Source organism: Asterias amurensis, chromosome 19, assembly GCF_032118995.1.
Source record: "Asterias amurensis chromosome 19, ASM3211899v1".
In the NCBI taxonomy this organism is placed as follows: domain Eukaryota; kingdom Metazoa; phylum Echinodermata; class Asteroidea; order Forcipulatida; family Asteriidae; genus Asterias; species Asterias amurensis.
The window spans coordinates 5,743,722-5,766,657 of NC_092666.1; the positions used below are offsets into that span (position 1 = coordinate 5,743,722).

General features: G+C 34.2%; 1 protein-coding gene across 1 annotated transcript in view; it reads left to right on the plus strand.

The window, feature by feature from the left end:
* The window catches only part of LOC139951512 (kielin/chordin-like protein), a 79,006-nt gene extending 58,011 nt beyond the window's left edge, over positions 1–20,995 (plus strand). The window contains exons 2-3 of the mRNA XM_071950442.1: positions 19,156–19,336; positions 20,221–20,995. Coding sequence (XP_071806543.1) covers positions 19,156–19,336; positions 20,221–20,408 — 369 coding nt within the window. The 3' untranslated portion in view covers positions 20,409–20,995. The remainder of the gene's footprint in view (positions 1–19,155; positions 19,337–20,220) is intronic.
* Positions 20,996–22,936: the final 1,941 nt, after the last annotated feature.

Below are 22,936 nucleotides of genomic sequence, written 5' to 3' on the forward strand. Positions count from 1 at the left end.
CGCTACAATATCAAAAAGTACGCTTTCAATCCCAAGTCAAGCTACGCTTACGTTCCAAGATATGCAGCTACGGTTACGTTTCAAAATACGTTCTCACAAAGATGCTTTTGAATCCATCAAGATTTCCTTCCCCCAAGATTAAAAAACTTTCACTGTGAATAACACTACAGGGCCCACCAGTTAATATCTGTTTGGCAGAAAATACTGTACACAATTTCTTTACTATCCAAAAATTTACTTGGGCACTACAAAATTTCAAATTTAATTAAAAATGGGCTGGCAACCAGTTTCTGCTAAGCAATACTATTTTGTGCTAACTATAAGCAAATTGTTTAGCCAATACAGGCTTCATCAGTGTGGGCCCTGGCACGTCGGGAGCATAACGCCACGATCGCATTTCAAGCTGCATATCATGGCAATGCAGGTGTCTGGATCTGGACATTATACACAGAAATGTTTGTGCTGGTACCACAAACCTTTCTTTATCGTATTTCCACCCCGTGTCAAAGTTTCAAATCCTACTGATCTGGACATTATTATACTCCGATAAAAACATATATACCCACACACAGAGTAAAGCAAAAGTCATGCAATGGAATTACTGCATGCATTGTACACTACATGCACAACACTGATGAATTATTCATGAGCCAACCGCAACGCAGCCTCTGATTGGCTCCACCGGAAAGTCGGGGGAGATTTGCCGAAAAACAATAAAAAAGTTAAGACCCGTCGTTGCAAATATTCAAGACCATGGTGAGATCTAAATCAGAGAAACAGAGCGCCCGCTAGCGTTCGTTCATTACAAGCGTGGACAGTTTTTGCCGTGCATAATCGGAACGTTGGTTGTGTGTGACCGCGCAACACCAATGGTCTTGGGACCAAGACTAAATTTTTGGGGGATTTTTGACCAAAAACACAAACTCACAAAATTCGTAATAAATCTCTAACTTTTGCTTACATACCCAGTCCGCACTGATAAAATGTCTTCAGTAGTATCTTATGTATCATTTGAAAGCATAAATTCACCGAAAATTTGTTCACCCCAAATCTGAAAAATTTACCCATGCCGGCATCACAATTTTTGGGGGATTTTTGACCAAAAACACAAACTCACGAAATTCGTAATAAATCTCTAACTTTTGCTTATATACCCAGTCCGCACTGATAAAATGTCTTCAGTAGTATCTTATGTATCATTTGAAAGCATAAATTCACCGAAAATTTGTTCACCCCAAATCTGAAAAATTTACCCATGCCGGCATCACAGATTTTTTAAATTTTTGTCCAAAAACACAAACTCACAAAATTCTTAATAAATCTCAAACTTTTGCTAATTTACCCAGTCCGCACTGATAAAATGTCTGCAGTAGTATCTTCTGTATCATTTGAAAGCATAAATTCACCGAAAAATTGTTCACCCCAAATCTGAAAAATCGACCCATGCCGGCATCACAGATTTTGTGGGGATTTTTGACCAAAAACACAAACTAACAAAATTCTTAATAAATCTCAAACTTTTGCTAATTTACCCAGTCCGCACTGATAAAATGTCTTCAGTAGTATCTTCTGTATCATTTGAAAGCATAAATTCACCGAAAATTTGTTCACCCCAAATCTGAAAAATCGACCCATGCCGGCATCACAGATTTTTTAAACTTTTGACCAAAAACACAAACTCACAAAATTCTTAATAAATCTGAAACTTTTGCTAATTTACCCAGACCGCACTGATAAAATGTCTGCAGTAGTATCTTCTGTATCATTTGAAAGCATAAATTCACCGAAAATTTGTTCACCCCAAATCTGAAAAATCGACCCATGCCGGCATCACAGATTTTGTGGGGATTTTTGACCAAAAACACAAACTAACAAAATTCTTAATAAATCTCAAACTTTTGCTAATTTACCCAGTCCGCTCTGATAAAATGTCTTCAGTAGTATCTTCTGCATCATTTGAAAGCATAAGTTCACCGAAAATTTGTTCACCCCAAATCTGAAAAATCGACCCATGCCGGCATCACAGATTTTTTTGGATTTTTGACCAAAAACACAAACTCACTAAATTCTTAATAAATCTCAAACTTTTTCTAATTTACCCAGTCCGCACTGATAAAATGTCTGCAGTAGTATCTTCTGTATCATTTGAAAGCATAAATTCACCGAAAATTTGTTCACCCCAAATCTGAAAAATTTACCCATGCCGGCATCACAGATTTTTTAAATTTTTGAACAAAAACACAAACTAACAAAATTCTTAATAAATCTCTAACTTTTGCTTATATACCCAGTCCGCACTGATAAAATGTCTTCAGTAGTATCTTATGTATCATTTGAAAGCATAAATTCACCGAAAATTTGTTCACCCCAAATCTGAAAAATCGACCCATGCCGGCATCACAGATTTTTTTTGATTTTTGACCAAAAACACAAAGTCACTAAATTCTTAATAAATCTCAAACTTTTGCTAATTTACCCAGTCCGCACAGATAAAATGTCTGCAGTAGTATCTTCTGTATCATTTGAAAGCATAAATTCACCGAAAATTTGTTCACCCCAAATCTGAAAAATCGACCCATGCCGGCATCACAATTTTTTGGGGATTTTTGACCAAAAACACAAACTAACAAAATTCTTAATAAATCTCTAACTTTTACTCATTTACCCAGTCCGCACTGATAAAATGTCTTCAGTAGTAGCTTATGTATCATTTGAAAGCATAAATTCACCAAAAAATTTTTCACCCCAAATCTGAAAATCGACCCATGCCGGCATCACAATTTTTGGGGGATTTTTGACCAAAAACACAAACTCACAAAATTCGTAATAAATCTCTAACTTTTGCTTATATACCCAGTCCGCACTGATAAAATGTCTTCAGTAGTATCTTATGTATCATTTGAAAGCAAAAATTCACAGAAAGTTTGTTCACCCCCAATCTGAAAAATTTACCCATGCCGGCATCACAGATTTTTTAAATTTTTGAACAAAAACACAAACTAACAAAATTCTTAATAAATCTCTAACTTTTGCTTATATACCCAGTCCGCACTGATAAAATGTCTTCAGTAGTATCTTATGTATCATTTGAAAGCATAAATTCACCGAAAATTTGTTCACCCCAAATCTGAAAAATTTACCCATGCCGGCATCACAGATTTTTTAAATTTTTGACCAAAAACACGAACTCACAAAATTCTTAATAAATCTCAAACTTTTGCTTATATACCCAGTCCGCACTGATAAAATGTCTTCAGTAGTATCTTCTGTATCATTTGAAAGCATAAATTCACCGAAAATTTTTCACCCCAAATCTGAAAAATCGACCCATGCCGGCATCACAATTTTTGGGGGATTTTTGACCAAAAACACAAACTAACAAAATTCTTAATAAATCTCTAACTTTTGCTTATATACCCAGTCCGCACTGATAAAATGTCTTCAGTAGTATCTTCTGTATCATTTGAAAGCATAAATTCACCGAAAAGTTTTTCACCCCAAATCTGAAAAATCGACCCATGCCAGCATCACAATTTTTTGGGGATTTTTGACCAAAAACACAAACTCACAAAATTCGTAATAAATCTCTAACTTTTGCTTATATACCCAGTCCGCACTGATAAAATGTCTTCAGTAGTATCTTATGTATCATTTGAAAGCATAAATTCACCGAAAATTTGTTCACCCCAAATCTGAAAAATCGACCCATGCCGGCATCACAGATTTTTTTTGATTTTTGACCAAAAACACAAAGTCACTAAATTCTTAATAAATCTCAAACTTTTGCTAATTTACCCAGTCCGCACAGATAAAATGTCTGCAGTAGTATCTTCTGTATCATTTGAAAGCATAAATTCACCGAAAATTTGTTCACCCCAAATCTGAAAAATCGACCCATGCCGGCATCACAATTTTTTGGGGATTTTTGACCAAAAACACAAACTAACAAAATTCTTAATAAATCTCTAACTTTTGCTTATATACCCAGTCCGCACTGATAAAATGTCTTCAGTAGTATCTTCTGTATCATTTGAAAGCATAAATTCACCGAAAAGTTTTTCACCCCAAATCTGAAAAATCGACCCATGCCAGCATCACAATTTTTTGGGGATTTTTGACCAAAAACACAAACTCACAAAATTCGTAATAAATCTCTAACTTTTGCTTATATACCCAGTCCGCACTGATAAAATGTCTTCAGTAGTATCTTATGTATCATTTGAAAGCATAAATTCACCGAAAATTTGTTCACCCCAAATCTGAAAAATCGACCCATGCCGGCATCACAGATTTTTTTTGATTTTTGACCAAAAACACAAAGTCACTAAATTCTTAATAAATCTCAAACTTTTGCTAATTTACCCAGTCCGCACAGATAAAATGTCTGCAGTAGTATCTTCTGTATCATTTGAAAGCATAAATTCACCGAAAATTTGTTCACCCCAAATCTGAAAAATCGACCCATGCCGGCATCACAATTTTTTGGGGATTTTTGACCAAAAACACAAACTAACAAAATTCTTAATAAATCTCTAACTTTTACTCATTTACCCAGTCCGCACTGATAAAATGTCTTCAGTAGTATCTTATGTATCATTTGAAAGCATAAATTCACCAAAAAATTTTTCACCCCAAATCTGAAAATCGACCCATGCCGGCATCACAATTTTTTGGGGATTTTTGACCAAAAACACAAACTCACAAAATTCGTAATAAATCTCTAACTTTTGCTTATATACCCAGTCCGCACTGATAAAATGTCTTCAGTAGTATCTTATGTATCATTTGAAAGCATAAATTCACCGAAAGTTTGTTCACCCCCAATCTGAAAAATTTACCCATGCCGGCATCACAGATTTTTTAAATTTTTGACCAAAAACACAAACTCACAAAATTCTTAATAAATCTCTAACTTTTGCTTATATACCCAGTCCGCACTGATAAAATGTCTTCAGTAGTATCTTCTGTATCATTTGAAAGCATAAATTCACCGAAAATTTGTTCACCCCAAATCTGAAAAATTTACCCATCCGGCATCACAGATTTTTTAAATTTTTGAACAAAAACACAAACTAACAAAATTCTTAATAAATCTCTAACTTTTGCTTATATACCCAGTCCGCACTGATAAAATGTCTTCAGTAGTATCTTATGTATCATTTGAAAGCATAAATTCACCGAAAATTTGTTCACCCCAAATCTGAAAAATTTACCCATGCCGGCATCACAGATTTTTTAAATTTTTGACCAAAAACACAAACTCACAAAATTCTTAATAAATCTCAAACTTTTGCTAATTTACCCAGTCGGCACTTTTAAAATGTCTGCAGTAGTATCTTCTGTATCATTTGAAAGCATAAATTCACCGAAAATTTGTTCACCCCAAATCTGAAAAATCGACCCATGCCGGCATCACAATTTTTGTGGGAGTTTGACCAAAAACACAAACTAACAAAATTCTTAATAAATCTCTAACTTTTGCTTATATACCCAGTCCGCACTGATAAAATGTCTTCAGTAGTATCTTATGTATCATTTGAAAGCATAAATTCACTGAAAAATTTTTCACCCCAAATCTGAAAAATCGACCCATGCCGGCATCACAATTTTTGGGGGATTTTTGACCAAAAACACAAACTAACAAAATTCTTAATAAATCTCTATCTTTTGCTTATATACCCAGTCCGCACTGATAAAATGTCTTCAGTAGTATCTTCTGTATCATTTGAAAGCATAAATTCACCGAAAAATTTGTTCACCCCAAATCTGAAAAATTTACCCATGCCGGCATCACAGATTTTTTAAATTTTTGACCAAAAACACAAACTCACAAAATTCTTAATAAATCTCAAACTTTTGCTTATTTACCCAGTCCGCACTGATAAAATGTCTGCAGTAGTATCTTCTGTATCATTTGAAAGCATAAATTCACCGAAAATTTGTTCACCCCAAATCTGAAAAATCGACCCATGCCGGCATCACAATTTTTGTGGGATTTTTGACCAAAAACACAAACTAACAAAATTCTTAATAAATCTCTAACTTTTGCTTATATACCCAGTCCGCAATGATAAAATGTCTTCAGTAGTATCTTATGTATCATTTGAAAGCATAAATTCACTGAAAAATTTTTCACCCCAAATCTGAAAAATCGACCCATGCCGACATCACAATTTTTTGGGGATTTTTGACCAAAAACACAAACTCACAAAATTTGTAATAAATCTCTAACTTTTGCTTATATACCCAGTCCGCACTGATAAAATGTCTTCAGTAGTATCTTATGTATCATTTGAAAGCATAAATTCACCGAAAATTTGTTCACCCCAAATCTGAAAAATTTACCCATGCCGGCATCACAGATTTTTTAAATTTTTGAACAAAAACACAAACTCACAAAATTCTTAATAAATCTCAAACTTTTGCTAATTTACCCAGTCCGCACTGATAAAATGTCTTCAGTAGTATCTTCTGTATCATTTGAAAGCATAAATTCACTGAAAAATTTTTCACCCCTAATCTGAAAAATCGACCCATGCCGGCATCACAATTTTTTGGGGATTTTTGACCAAAAACACAAACTCAAAAAATTCGTAATAAATCTCTAACTTTTGCTTATATACCCAGTCCGCACTGATAAAATGTCTGCAGTAGTATCTTCTGTATCATTTGAAAGCATAAATTCACCGAAAATTTGTTCACCCCAAATCTGAAAAATCGACCCATGCCGGCATCACAAGTTTTTGGGGATTTTTGACCAAAAACACAAACTAACAAAATTCTTAATAAATCTCTAACTTTTGCTTATATACCCAGTCCGCACTGATAAAATGTCTTCAGTAGTATCTTCTGTATCATTTGAAAGCATAAATTCACCGAAAATTTGTTCACCCCCAATCTGAAAAATTTACCCATGGCGGCATCACAGATTTTTTAAATTTTTGACCAAAAACACAAACTCACAAAATTCTTAATAAATCTCAAACTTTTGCTAATTTACCCAGTCCGCACAGATAAAATGTCTGCAGTAGTATCTTCTGTATCATTTGAAAGCATAAATTCACCGAAAATTTGTTCACCCCAAATCTGAAAAATCGACCCATGCCGGCATCACAATTTTTTGGGGATTTTTGACCAAAAACACAAACTAACAAAATTCTTAATAAATCTCAAACTTTTGCTTATATACCCAGTCCGCACTGATAAAATGTCTTCAGTAGTATCTTCTGTATCATTTGAAAGCATAAATTTACCGAAAAATTTTTCACCCCAAATCTGAAAAATCGACCCATGCCGGCATCACAATTTTTTGGGGATTTTTGACCAAAAACACAAACTCACAAAATTCTTAATAAATCTCTAACTTTTGCTTATATACCCAGTCCGCACTGATAAAATGTCTGCAGTAGTATCTTATGTATCATTTGAAAGCATAAATTCACTGAAAAATTTTTCACCCCAAATCTGAAAAATCGACCCATGCCGGCATCACAATTTTTGGGGGATTTTTGACCAAAAACACAAACTCACAAAATTCGTAATAAATCTCTAACTTTTGCTTATATACCCAGTCCGCACTGATAAAATGTCTTCAGTAGTATCTTATATATTGTTTGAAAGACTAAATTCACCGAAAATGTGTTCACCCCAAATCTGAAAAATTTACCCATGCCGGCATCACAGATTTTTTAAATTTTTGACCAAAAACACAAACTCACAAAATTCTTAATAAATCTCAAACTTTTGCTAATTTACCCAGTCCGCACTGATAAAATGTCTGCAGTAGTATCTTCTGTATCATTTGAAAGCATAAATTCACCGAAAATTTGTTCAACCCAAATCTGAAAAATCGACCTATGCCGGCATCACAATTTTTGGGGGATTTTTGACCAAAAACACAAACTAACAAAATTCTTAATAAATCTCTAACTTTTGCTCATTTACCCAGTCCGCACTGATAAAATGTCTTCAGTAGTATCTTATGTATCATTTGAAAGCATAAATTCACTGAAAAATTTTTCACCCCAAATCTGAAAAATCGACCCATGCCGGCATCACAATTTTTGGGGGATTTTTGACCAAAAACACAAACTCACAAAATTCGTAATAAATCTCTAACTTTTGCTTATATACCCAGTCCGCACTGATAAAATGTCTTCAGTAGTATCTTATGTATCATTTGAAAGCATAAATTCACCGAAAACTTGTTCACCCCAAATCTGAAAAATTTACCCATGCCGGCATCACAGATTTTTAAAATTTTGACCAAAAACACAAACTCACAAAATTCTTAATAAATCTCAAACTTTTGCTAATTTACCCAGTCCGCACTGATAAAATGTCTGCAGTAGTATCTTCTGTATCATTTGAAAGCATAAATTCACCGAAAATTTGTTCACCCCAAATCTGAAAAATCGACCCATGCCGGCATCACAGTTTTTTGGGGATTTTTGACCAAAAACACAAACTAACAAAATTCTTAATAAATCTCTAACTTTTGCTTATATACCCAGTCCGCACTGATAAAATGTCTTCAGTAGTATCTTCTGTATCATTTGAAAGCATAAATTCACCGAAAATTTGTTCACCCCCAATCTGAAAAATTTACCCATGCCGGCATTACAGATTTTTTAAATTTTTGACCAAAAACACAAACTCACAAAATTCTTAATAAATCTCAAACTTATGCTAATTTACCCAGTCCGCACTGATAAAATGTCTGCAGTAGTATCTTCTGTATCATTTGAAAGCATAAATTCACCGAAAATTTGTTCACCCCAAATCCGAAAAATCGACCCATGCCGGCATCACAATTTTTGGGGGATTTTTGACCAAAAACACAAACTAACAAAATTCTTAATAAATCTTTAACTTTTGCTTATATACCCAGTCCGCACTGATAAAATGTCTTCAGTAGTATCTTCTGTATCATTTGAAAGCATAAATTAACCGAAAATTTGTTCACCCCAAATCTGAAAAATCGACCCGTGCCGGCATCACAATTTTTGGGGGATTTTTGACCAAAAACGCAAACTCACAAAATTTGTAATAAATCTCTAACTTTTGCTTATATACCCAGTCCGCACTGATAAAATGTCTTCAGTAGTATCTTATGTATCATTTGAAAGCATAAATTCACCGAAAATTTGTTCACCCCAAATCTGAAAAATTTACCCATGCCGGCATCACAGATTTTTTAAATTTTTGAACAAAAACACAAACTCACAAAATTCTTAATAAATCTCAAACTTTTGCTAATTTACCCAGTCCGCACTGATAAAATGTCTGCAGTAGTATCTTATGTATCATTTGAAAGCATATATTCACTGAAAAATTTTTCACCCCAAATCTGAAAAATCGACCCATGCCGGCATCACAATTTTTTGGGGATTTTTGACCAAAAACACAAACTCACAAAATTTGTAATAAATCTCTAACTTTTGCTTATATACCCAGTCCGCACTGATAAAATGTCTTCAGTAGTATCTTCTGTATCATTTGAAAGCATAAATTCACCGAAAATTTGTTCACCCCCAATCTGAAAAATTTACCCATGCCGGCATCACAGATTTTTTAAATTTTTGACCAAAAACACAAACTCACAAAATTCTTAATAAATCTCAAACTTTTGCTAATTTACCCAGTCCACACTGATAAAATGTCTGCAGTAGTATCTTCTGTATCATTTGAAAGCATAAGTTCACCGAAAATTTGTTCACCCCAAATCTGAAAAATCGACCCATACCGGCATCACAATTTTTTGGGGATTTTTGACCAAAATCACAAACTAACAAAATTCTTAATAAATCTCTAACTTTTGCTTATATACCCAGTCCGCACTGATAAAATGTCTTCAGTAGTATTTTATGTATCATTTGAAAGCATAAATTCACCGAAAATTTGTTCACCCCAAATCTGAAAAATTTACCCATGCCGGCATCACAGATTTTTTAAATTTTTGACCAAAAACACAAACTCACAAAATTCTTAATAAATCTCAAACGTTTGCTAATTTACCCAGTCCGCACTGATAAAATGTCTGCAGTAGTATCTTCTGTATCATTTGAAAGCATAAATTCACCGAAAATTTGTTCACCCCAAATCTGAAAAATCGACCCATGCCGGCATCACAATTTTTTGTTGATTTTTGACCAAAAACACAAACTAACAAAATTCTTAATAAATCTCTAACTTTTGCTCATTTACCCAGTCAGCACTGATAAAATGTCTTCAGTAGTATCTTATGTATCATTTGAAAGCATAAATTCACCGAAAAATTTTTCACCCCAAATCTGAAAAATTTACCCATGCCGGCATCACAGATTTATTAAATTTTTGACCAAAAACACAAACTCACAAAATTCTTAATAAATCTCAAACTTTTGCTAATTTACCCAGTCGGCACTGATAAAATGTCTGCAGTAGTATCTTCTGTATCATTTGAAAGCATAAATTCACCGAAAATTTGTTCACCCCAAATCTGAAAAATCGACCCATGCCGGCATCACAATTTTTGGGGGATTTTTGACCAAAAACACAAACTAACAAAATTCTTAATAAATCTCTATCTTTTGCTTATATACCCAGTCCGCATTGATAAAATGTCTTCAGTAGTATCTTCTGTATCATTTGAAAGCATAAATTCACCGAAAATTTTTTCACCCCAAATCTGAAAAATCGTCCCATGCCGGCATCACAATTTTTGGGGGATTTTTGACCAAAAACACAAACTCACAAACTTCGTAATAAATCTCTAACTTTTGCTTATATACCCAGTCCGCACTGATAAAATGTCTTCAGTAGTATCTTCTGTATCATTTGAAAGCATAAATTCACCGAAAATTTGTTCACCCCAAATCTGAAAAATCGACCCATGCCGGCATCACAATTTTTTGGGGATTTTTGACCAAAAACACAAACTAACAAAATTCTTAATAAATCTCAAACTTTTGCTTATATACCCAGTCCGCACTGATAAAATGTCTTCAGTAGTATCTTCTGTATCATTTGAAAGCACAAATTTACCGAAAAATTTTTCACCCCAAATCTGAAAAATCGACCCATGCCGGCATCACAATTTTTTGGGGATTTTTGACCAAAAACACAAACTCACAAAATTCTTAATAAATCTCTAACTTTTGCTTATATACCCAGTCCGCACTGATAAAATGTCTGCAGTAGTATCTTATGTATCATTTGAAAGCATAAATTCACTGAAAAATTTTTCACCCCAAATCTGAAAAATCGACCCATGCCGGCATCACAATTTTTGGGGGATTTTTGACCAAAAACACAAACTCACAAAATTCGTAATAAATCTCTAACTTTTGCTTATATACCCAGTCCGCACTGATAAAATGTCTTCAGTAGTATCTTATATATTATTTGAAAGACTAAATTCACCGAAAATGTGTTCACCCCAAATCTGAAAAATTTACCCATGCCGGCATCACAGATTTTTTAAATTTTTGACCAAAAACACAAACTCACAAAATTCTTAATAAATCTCAAACTTTTGCTAATTTACCCAGTCCGCACTGATAAAATGTCTGCAGTAGTATCTTCTGTATCATTTGAAAGCATAAATTCACCGAAAATTTGTTCAACCCAAATCTGAAAAATCGACCCATGCCGGCATCACAATTTTTGGGGGATTTTTGACCAAAAACACAAACTAACAAAATTCTTAATAAATCTCTAACTTTTGCTCATTTACCCAGTCCGCACTGATAAAATGTCTTCAGTAGTATCTTATGTATCATTTGAAAGCATAAATTCACTGAAAAATTTTTCACCCCAAATCTGAAAAATCGACCCATGCCGGCATCACAATTTTTGGGGGATTTTTGACCAAAAACACAAACTCACAAAATTCGTAATAAATCTCTAACTTTTGCTTATATACCCAGTCCGCACTGATAAAATGTCTTCAGTAGTATCTTATGTATCATTTGAAAGCATAAATTCACCGAAAACTTGTTCACCCCAAATCTGAAAAATTTACCCATGCCGGCATCACAGATTTTTAAAATTTTTGACCAAAAACACAAACTCACAAAATTCTTAATAAATCTCAAACTTTTGCTAATTTACCCAGTCCACACTGATAAAATGTCTGCAGTAGTATCTTCTGTATCATTTGAAAGCATAAGTTCACCGAAAATTTGTTCACCCCAAATCTGAAAAATCGACCCATGCCGGCATCACAATTTTTTGGGGATTTTTGACCAAAAACACAAACTAACAAAATTCTTAATAAATCTCTAAGTTTTGCTTATATACCCAGTCCGCACTGATAAAATGTCTTCAGTAGTATCTTCTGTATCATTTGAAAGCATAAATTCACCGAAAATTTGTTCACCCCCAATCTGAAAAATTTACCCATGGCGGCATCACAGATTTTTTAAATTTTTGACCAAAAACACAAACTCACAAAATTCTTAATAAATCTCAAACATTTGCTAATTTACCCAGTCCGCACAGATAAAATGTCTGCAGTAGTATCTTCTGTATCATTTGAAAGCATAAATTCACCGAAAATTTGTTCACCCCAAATCTGAAAAATCGACCCATGCCGGCATCACAATTTTTTGGGGATTTTTGACCAAAAACACAAACTAACAAAATTCTTAATAAATCTCAAACTTTTGCTTATATACCCAGTCCGCACTGATAAAATGTCTTCAGTAGTATCTTCTGTATCATTTGAAAGCATAAATTTACCGAAAAATTTTTCACCCCGAATCTGAAAAATCGACCCATGCCGGCATCACAATTTTTTGGGGATTTTTGACCAAAAACACAAACTCACAAAATTCTTAATAAATCTCTAACTTTTGCTTATATACCCAGTCCGCACTGATAAAATGTCTGCAGTAGTATCTTATGTATCATTTGAAAGCATAAATTCACTGAAAAATTTTTCACCCCAAATCTGAAAAATCGACCCATGCCGGCATCACAATTTTTGGGGGATTTTTGACCAAAAACACAAACTCACAAAATTCGTAATAAATCTCTAACTTTTGCTTATATACCCAGTCCGCACTGATAAAATGTCTTCAGTAGTATCTTATATATTATTTGAAAGACTAAATTCACCGAAAATGTGTTCACCCCAAATCTGAAAAATTTACCCGTGCCGGCATCACAGATTTTTTAAATTTTTGACCAAAAACACAAACTCACAAAATTCTTAATAAATCTCAAACTTTTGCTAATTTACCCAGTCCGCACTGATAAAATGTCTGCAGTAGTATCTTCTGTATCATTTGAAAGCATAAATTCACCGAAAATTTGTTCAACCCAAATCTGAAAAATCGACCCATGCCGGCATCACAATTTTTGGGGGATTTTTGACCAAAAACACAAACTAACAAAATTCTTAATAAATCTCTAACTTTTGCTCATTTACCCAGTCCGCACTGATAAAATGTCTTCAGTAGTATCTTATGTATCATTTGAAAGCATAAATTCACTGAAAAATTTTTCACCCCAAATCTGAAAAATCGACCCATGCCGGCATCACAATTTTTGGGGGATTTTTGACCAAAAACACAAACTCACAAAATTCGTAATAAATCTCTAACTTTTGCTTATATACCCAGTCCGCACTGATAAAATGTCTTCAGTAGTATCTTATGTATCATTTGAAAGCATAAATTCACCGAAAACTTGTTCACCCCAAATCTGAAAAATTTACCCATGCCGGCATCACAGATTTTTTAAATTTTTGACCAAAAACACAAACTCACAAAATTCTTAATAAATCTCAAACTTTTGCTAATTTACCCAGTCCGCACTGATAAAATGTCTGCAGTAGTATCTTCTGTATCATTTGAAAGCATAAATTCACCGAAAATTTGTTCAACCCAAATCTGAAAAATCGACCCATGCCGGCATCACAATTTTTGGGGGATTTTTGACCAAAAACACAAACTAACAAAATTCTTAATAAATCTCTAACTTTTGCTCATTTACCCAGTCCGCACTGATAAAATGTCTTCAGTAGTATCTTATGTATCATTTGAAAGCATAAATTCACTGAAAAATTTTTCACCCCAAATCTGAAAAATCGACCCATGCCGGCATCACAATTTTTGGGGGATTTTTGACCAAAAACACAAACTCACAAAATTCGTAATAAATCTCTAACTTTTGCTTATATACCCAGTCCGCACTGATAAAATGTCTTCAGTAGTATCTTATGTATCATTTGAAAGCATAAATTCACCGAAAACTTGTTCACCCCAAATCTGAAAAATTTACCCATGCCGGCATCACAGATTTTTAAAATTTTGACCAAAAACACAAACTCACAAAATTCGTAATAAATCTCTAACTTTTGCTTATATACCCAGTCCGCACTGATAAAATGTCTTCAGTAGTATCTTATGTATCATTTGAAAGCATAAATTCACCGAAAAATTTTTCACCCCAAATCTGAAAAATCGTCCCATGCCGGCATCACAATTTTTGGGGGATTTTTGACCATAACACAAACTCACAAACTTCGTAATAAATCTCTAACTTTTGCTTATATACCCAGTCCGCACTGATAAAATGTCTTCAGTAGTATCTTATGTATCATTTGAAAGCATAAATTCACCGAAAATTTGTTCACCCCAAATCTGAAAAATCGACCCATGCCGGCATCACAATTTTTTGTTGATTTTTGACCAAAAACACAAACTAACAAAATTCTTAATAAATCTCTAAGTTTTGCTCATTTACCCAGTCCGCACTGATAAAATGTCTTCAGTAGTATCTTATGTATCATTTGAAAGCATAAATTCACCGAAAATTTTTTCACCCCAAATCTGAAAAATTTACCCATGCCGGCATCACAGATTTATTAAATTTTTGACCAAAAACACAAACTCACAAAATTCTTAATAAATCTCAAACTTTTGCTAATTTACCCAGTCCGCACTGATAAAATGTCTGCAGTAGTATCTTCTGTATCATTTGAAAGCATAAATTCACCGAATATTTGTTCACCCCAAATCTGAAAAATCGACCCATGCCGGCATCACAATTTTTTGGGGATTTTTGACCAAAAACACAAACTAACAAAATTCTTAATAAATCTCAAACTTTTGCTTATATACCCAGTCCGCACTGATAAAATGTCTTCAGTAGTATCTTCTGTATCATTTGAAAGCATAAATTTACCGAAAATTTTTTCACCCCAAATCTGAAAAATCGACCCATGCCGGCATCACAATTTTTTGGGGATTTTTGACCAAAAACACAAACTCACAAAATTCTTAATAAATCTCTAACTTTTGCTTATATACCCAGTCCGCACTGATAAAATGTCTGCAGTAGTATCTTCTGTATCATTTGAAAGCATAAATTCACCGAAAATTTGTTCAACCCAAATCTGAAAAATCGACCCATGCCGGCATCACAATTTTTGGGGGATTTTTGACCAAAAACACAAACTAACAAAATTCTTAATAAATCTCTAACTTTTGCTCATTTACCCAGTCCGCACTGATAAAATGTCTTCAGTAGTATCTTATGTATCATTTGAAAGCATAAATTCACTGAAAAATTTTTCACCCCAAATCTGAAAAATCGACCCATGCCGGCATCACAATTTTTGGGGGATTTTTGACCAAAAACACAAACTCACAAAATTCGTAATAAATCTCTAACTTTTGCTTATATACCCAGTCCGCACTGATAAAATGTCTTCAGTAGTATCTTATGTATCATTTGAAAGCATAAATTCACCGAAAACTTGTTCACCCCAAATCTGAAAAATTTACCCATGCCGGCATCACAGATTTTTAAAATTTTGACCAAAAACACAAACTCACAAAATTCTTAATAAATCTCAAACTTTTGCTAATTTACCCAGTCCGCACTGATAAAATGTCTGCAGTAGTATCTTCTGTATCATTTGAAAGCATAAATTCACCGAAAATTTGTTCACCCCAAATCTGAAAAATCGACCCATGCCGGCATCACAGTTTTTTGGGGATTTTTGACCAAAAACACAAACTAACAAAATTCTTAATAAATCTCTAACTTTTGCTTATATACCCAGTCCGCACTGATAAAATGTCTTCAGTAGTATCTTCTGTATCATTTGAAAGCATAAATTCACCGAAAATTTGTTCACCCCAAATCCGAAAAATCGACCCATGCCGGCATCACAATTTTTGGGGGATTTTTGACCAAAAACACAAACTAACAAAATTCGTAATAAATCTCTAACTTTTGCTTATATACCCAGTCCGCACTGATAAAATGTCTTCAGTAGTATCTTATGTATCATTTGAAAGCATAAATTCACCGAAAAATTTTTCACCCCAAATCTGAAAAATCGACCAATGCCGGCATCACAATTTTTTGGAGATTTTTGACCAAAAACACAAACTAACAAAATTCTTAATAAATCTGAAACTTTTGCTCATTTACCCAGTCCGCACTGATAAAATGTCTTCAGTAGTATCTTCTGTATCATTTGAAAGCATAAATTCACCGAAAATTTGTTCACCCCAAATCTGAAAAATTTACCCATGCCGGCATCACAGATTTTTTTAATTTTTGACCAAAAACACAAACTCACTAAATTCTTAATAATTCTCAAACTTTTGCTCATGTACCCAGTCCGCACTGATAAAATGTCTTCAGTAGTATCTTCTGTATCATTTGAAAGCATAAATTCACCGAAAATTTGTTCACCCCAAATCTGAAAAATTTACCCATGCCGGCATCACAGATTGTTTTGGATTTTTGACCAAAAACACAGACTCACTAAATTCTTAATAAATCTCAAACTTTTGCTAATTTACCCAGTCCGCACTGATAAAATGTCTGCAGTAGTATCTTCTGTATCATTTGAAAGCATAAATTCACCGAAAATTTTTTCACCCCAAATCTGAAAAATCGACCCATGCCGGCATCACAATTTTTTGTTGGGATTTTTGACCAAAAACACAAACTCACAAGATTCTTAATAAATCTCTAACTTTTGCTCATTTACCCAGTCCGCACTGATAAAATGTCTTCAGTAGTATATTCTGTATCATTTGAAAGCATAAATTCACCGAAAATTTGTTCACCCCAAATCTGAAAAATTTACCCATGCCGGCATCACAGATTTTTTTAATTTTTGACCAAAAACACAAACTCACAAAATTCTTAATAAATCTCAAACTTTTGCTCATTTACCCAGTCCGCACTGATAAAATGTCTTCAGTAGTATCTTCTGTATCATTTGAAAGCATAAAATCACCGAAAAGTTGTTCACCCCAAATCTGAAAAATCGACCCATGCCGGCATCACAGATTGTTTTGGATTTTTGGCCAAAAACACAAACTCACAAAATTCTTTAAAAATCTCAAACTTTCGCTTATATACCCAGTCCGCACTGATAAAATGTCTTCAGTAGTATCTTCTGTATCATTTGAAAAAATAAATTCACAGAAATTTTGTTCACCCCAAATCTGAAAAATCCACCCATGCCGGCATCACAGATTTTTGGGGATTTTTGACCAAAAACACAAACTCACAAAATTTTTAATAAATATCAAACTTTCGCTTATATACCCTGTCCGCACTGATAAAATGTTTTCAGTAGTATCTTCTGTATCATTTGAAAGCATAAATTCACAGAAATTTTGTTCACCCCAAATCTGAAAAATCGACCCATGCCGGCATCACAGATTTTTTTGGATTATTGACCAAAAACACAAACTCACAAAATTCTACTTATAACTAGTATCGTTTAAAATGACACCACCTGTAGCTAGACGCGTACCATGATTATCCATTCCAATTTATCTAGTTTGTACTTTCTTTAGTAATTATGTTGCTGTTAATTTTCCTTTTTGTTATCAACTCTCAATATGTATTTAAGGCTGTATAGCAAACAAATTGTGTAAAACAGTTTAATTACAAACAAACATTTTTTTGTGTTTTTTTTTGTTGTATGCATTATACCTTTTACTGTACTTTTATTTCATCAATCAACATTGTTATTGTTATAAAGTAAAACCAATTAATTTATGTTATAAAGGGTCCAGGCTCTGTACAAGGCTTTTTCCTGGTGCCCTCCTCTTATCACCCTTTGTTCTTTTTTCTTGTATGTTGTATTATTATTTGTTGTAATATTTGGAAATAAAAAGCAAACAAACAAACAAACAAAATCATTGGAAATATTTTGACCCCCAAATCTGAAAATTTGACCATACCGGTATGGTCGACTTTTTTCATTTTGGACCAAAAATCAAAACTCACAAAATTCTCAATAAATCTAAAAATTTTGGCTGTTAACCCAGTCTCAACTGGAACCATAAAACCAGCGAAAAATTTGTGACGACAATTCCGAATTTTTTTCTTTACAAGCTTCTAATCATCAAAACAGCCCTAAAATCTTTTTGTTACATTTACTACAACTTAATGTTATTTTTTCTTTACTCCATAGGTCTATGTTATTGTCAATATTTTTTATGGACGTATGGAAATAAATGAGTTTTAGAAATAGTTGAATTGAACTCCATGACCATCTTACAAAATACTGTTCCATAGTAGGATTGTAGTATCAACATAATGCTGTTTTCTAAAGCTAACAAAACTAGCAATAAGACACTTCAGATGCTTAGGATACAAAACGGATCCGGGTCATTTTATGTGACCCGGATTCCGGTTCATTTCATATGACCCGGAATCCGGGTCAAATTGTTTTGACCCGGATTCCGGGTCATATGAAATGACCCGGATTCCGGGTCATCTGAAATTACCAGGAATCCGGGTAATTTCAAATAAATCTAGAAAAATTAGAAAATTCTCAATAAATCAAAAATATGTTGGTTGTTAACCCAGTCTCAACTGATCAAATGTCTTCAGTAGTCCGTTCTGTATCATTTGGAACAAAAAAATCAGCGGAATTTTTTGACCTCAATTTTGATTTTGTTTTTACAAGCTTCTGCTTATCAAAACTAGCAATAAGACACTTCAGATGCTTAAAGTCACCTGGAAATAGAATTTTTTTTCTTTCAAACATAAGAGTATATGCTTACGAACAATAAAACAATTTTTTTAGTAATTGTTTGTCACGATTTATGTGTTTAAAAAATATAAAAAGTACAAAACAAACGGTGACTAAAAGAAAGTGTGTTTATCTTTTAATATCTGCAGAGTGATGTGTCATCGCCAGCCCATGCCTTAATAGACCCGGAGCCATTCTATAATGCATGTCTGTACGATTGGTGCACCTGCCAAATGCAAGATAAATGCCTCTGTGATGTTCTCTCAGCTTATGCACACAGAGCAAGGGAAAAAGGAATCACGTTAAATTGGCAGAGAGAAAATTATTGTGGTGAGTAAAATCCCCTAGGCGTGACACTTGTATCCTTAAGTGAGACACTTAACCATTGCTTCGTCCTTCGGATGGGATGTAAAGCCGTTGGTCCCATGTGTTGTGTAACGCATGTAACAGAACCCAGTGCACTTAGATTTATTTGAAATGACCCGGATTCTGGCTCGTTTCAGATTACGCGGAATCCGGGTCATTTCAGATGACCCGGCTTCCGGGTCAAAACAATTTGACCTGGAAGCCGGGTCATTTCATATGACTCGGAATCTGGGTCATTTCAGATGACCCGGAATCCGGTTCATTTCAAATAAATCTAAAAAACATAGAAAATTCTCAATAAATCAAAAAAATGTTGGTTGTTAACCCAGTCTCAACTGATCAAGTCCTCAGTAGTCCGTTCTGTATCATTTGGAACAATAAAATCAGCGGAAATTTTTTGACCTCAATTTTGATTTTTTTTTACAAGCTTCTGCTCATAAAACAGCCCTAAAATCTTTATATAATTGTAACAACAAGATTTTAGGGCTGTTTACTGCTTTCTACAACTTCATGTTATTTTTTCTTTACTCCATAGGTCTATGTTATTGTCAATATTTTTATGGACGTATGGAAATAAATGAGTATTAGAAATTAGTTGAATTGAACTCCATGTACAGCTTACAAAATACTGTACAATTTACAATAAGACCGACAAAATACAACAATGAGATACACACACATGCGAGTCAATGAACAATATCACACCGCAAGAAAAGGATATAGATATAATCTTAAAAATTGAAAAGATACAAAGATTCGAAGATAATGTCTTTTAAAAAAGAAATGCTTTGAGTTGAGTTGCTGATTGCAATTATTAAGAATTAAATAATGTCTTATTTTTCCTGCAGCCATTTCTTGTCCGAGAGGAGCCTACTATGCAGAATGCACCCCACCATGTGAAGTTACTTGTCAATCAATCAATTCACTAGAGGCTCGAGAATGTGTACAATCACAATGTGTACCTGGATGTAAATGCCCTGCTGGAATGGTGCTACATGACTTTGAATGTATTATAAGTGACTGCCCTGAACAATGAATGCAACAGTCATCCACTGGGTAAAAATGGGATACAGTGGGAGTTATCAATGATTTAGGCATTAATCAACTGGGTATAAATGGGATACAGTGGGAGTTATCAATGATTTAGGCATTCACCAACTGGGTATAAATGGGATACAGTGGGAGTTATTAAAGGCACTGTACACATTTGGTAATTGTCAAAGACCAGTGTTCTCACTTGGTGTATCCCATCATAAGCATAAAATAACAAGCCTGTGAAAATTTGGGCTCAATTGGTCATCGAAGTTACGAGAAAATTATGAAAGAAAAAACACCCTTGTCACACGAAGTTGTGTGCTTTCTGATGCTCGATTTCGAGACCTCAAATTCTAAACTTGAAGTCTCAAAATCAAATTCGTGGAAAATTACTTCTTTCTCGAGAACTACATCACTTCAGAGGGAGCTGTTTCTCACAATGTTTTGTACTATCAACCTCTCCCCATTACTTGTAATCAAGAATAGTTTTATGATGATAACATTTTTGAGTAATTACCAATAGTTTCCCCTGCCTTTAATGATTTAGGCATTTACCAATTGGGTAAAAATGGGATACAGTGCAGTTATCAATGATTTAGACATTAACCATACAATTGGGTATAAATGGGATACAGTGCAGTTATCAATGATTTAGACATTAACCATACAATTGGGTATAAATGGGATACAGTGGGAGTTTTCAATGATTTAGACATTAACCATACAATTGGGTATAAATGGGATACAGTGCAGTTATCAATGATTTAGACATTAACCATACAATTGGGTATAAATGGGATACAGTGGGAGTTATCAATGATTTAGACATTAACCATACAATTGGGTATAAATGGGATACAGTGGGAGTTATCAATGATTTAGGCATTAATCAATTGGGTATAAATGGGATACAGTGGGAGTTATCAATGATTTAGGCATTAATCAACTGGGTATAAATGGGATACAGTGGGAGTTATCAATGATTTAGGCATTCACCAACTGGGTACAACTGGGAAGCAGTGGGAGTTATCAATAGGTAACTACAGGGTGTGTTTGTGAAACTACCAGTTTGGTGATAGTATATAGCTCAAGTTCCATGGGGTACTCTGGGAGAACCACTGGGAATGTAGTGGGTACATCTAGGTGACACTGGGTATAAATATATGTAATGAATATACCATACATCTGGTTGACATTGGGAATCACTGGGAATGTAGTGGGTACATCTAGGTAACACTGGGTATAATTATATGTAATGAATATACCATACATCTGGTTCACATTGGGAACCACTAGGAATGTAGTGGGTACATATGGGTATAAATACATGAAGTGTATACCTGGTGTAAATACATGAAGTGTATACCTGGTGTATATTGGGACTTACTTATAGCTGTTGGAGGATAAAGGTCTTTGAAGGATGTTTGTTGTAATATTTAGAATTAAATGGATTTATTCCTAGCTGTGGTTTAATTTGATTGGATCTTAAATCCTCATCATGGTGCACACATGAGCCTGTTTAACAAAAAACACTTTATTTTTTATATTGAACAATATCATGTAAAATGTATAGGTACTGCAGTGTATAATACTTGGAGGTTTAGCAGAGCGACCAATCTAAAGGAAAATGTAACCCATCCAAACACAATGCATTGATTTGAAGATGGATATTCTTACTTAATATACCTTTATCATGGTGCCGCCATCTTGAATTTCTCCCCTTGATATCATTGTTACCAAACCGAGGCTGGAAGAACAAAATAGTCTGGTTCCTATTTGCAAAATGATTATTAGCATTCATTATTGTTATTCGATACGAGGAACATGACCAAGATGGAGACAGCATGATAAAGGTCTGTTGATTCACTGCTCTGTTACCCTTGGGTTTCAGTGCGGCCATTACATGTATGTCAAAACAGCCTAACTCCAAAAATTAATAATAATAATAATAATAATAATAAACAAGCATTTCTATAGCGCCCCACGAAGAACGGAGCGCTTTACAAAGAAGAGGAACAAAGAAAACAGTGAATCACAGAAACAAATGAGTTTTCAATTTCCGCTTGAAAACAGACAAAGACGGCGCTTCACAAAAACTGATCGGAAGTTCATTCCAAAGACGAGCCGCGGTAGATGTGAAAGTCATGTCACCAGCTTTCTTGTACGATCTTTGGACAACAAGCCGGGTCCGCTCAGTGGAGGAGCGCAGTCTTGGTTTGTGTTCAGCGGAACCAGTGTTCTAGAGTTGAGTCATGACAGAAAGTTAACTAGGGGCAAGGTTGTCGATAGCCTTGTAGACATTACACTTTTGAGAAAAGCAAGTACAAATTTAAGCCGTGTTGCCATAAAATGGGATAAAAGTGTAAAAAGGGGCCAAGATACGACATGTTTTTTTGAACAAGCATACATTAGTATAATTATATGCCCGTGAAACTTTGAAATGAAAATACACTCTCAATTTACCCAGAAATGGTCTTATATAAGAAACAAACATTTTCGGATTGGGCTGTTCTGCCACGAAAGGGCCAA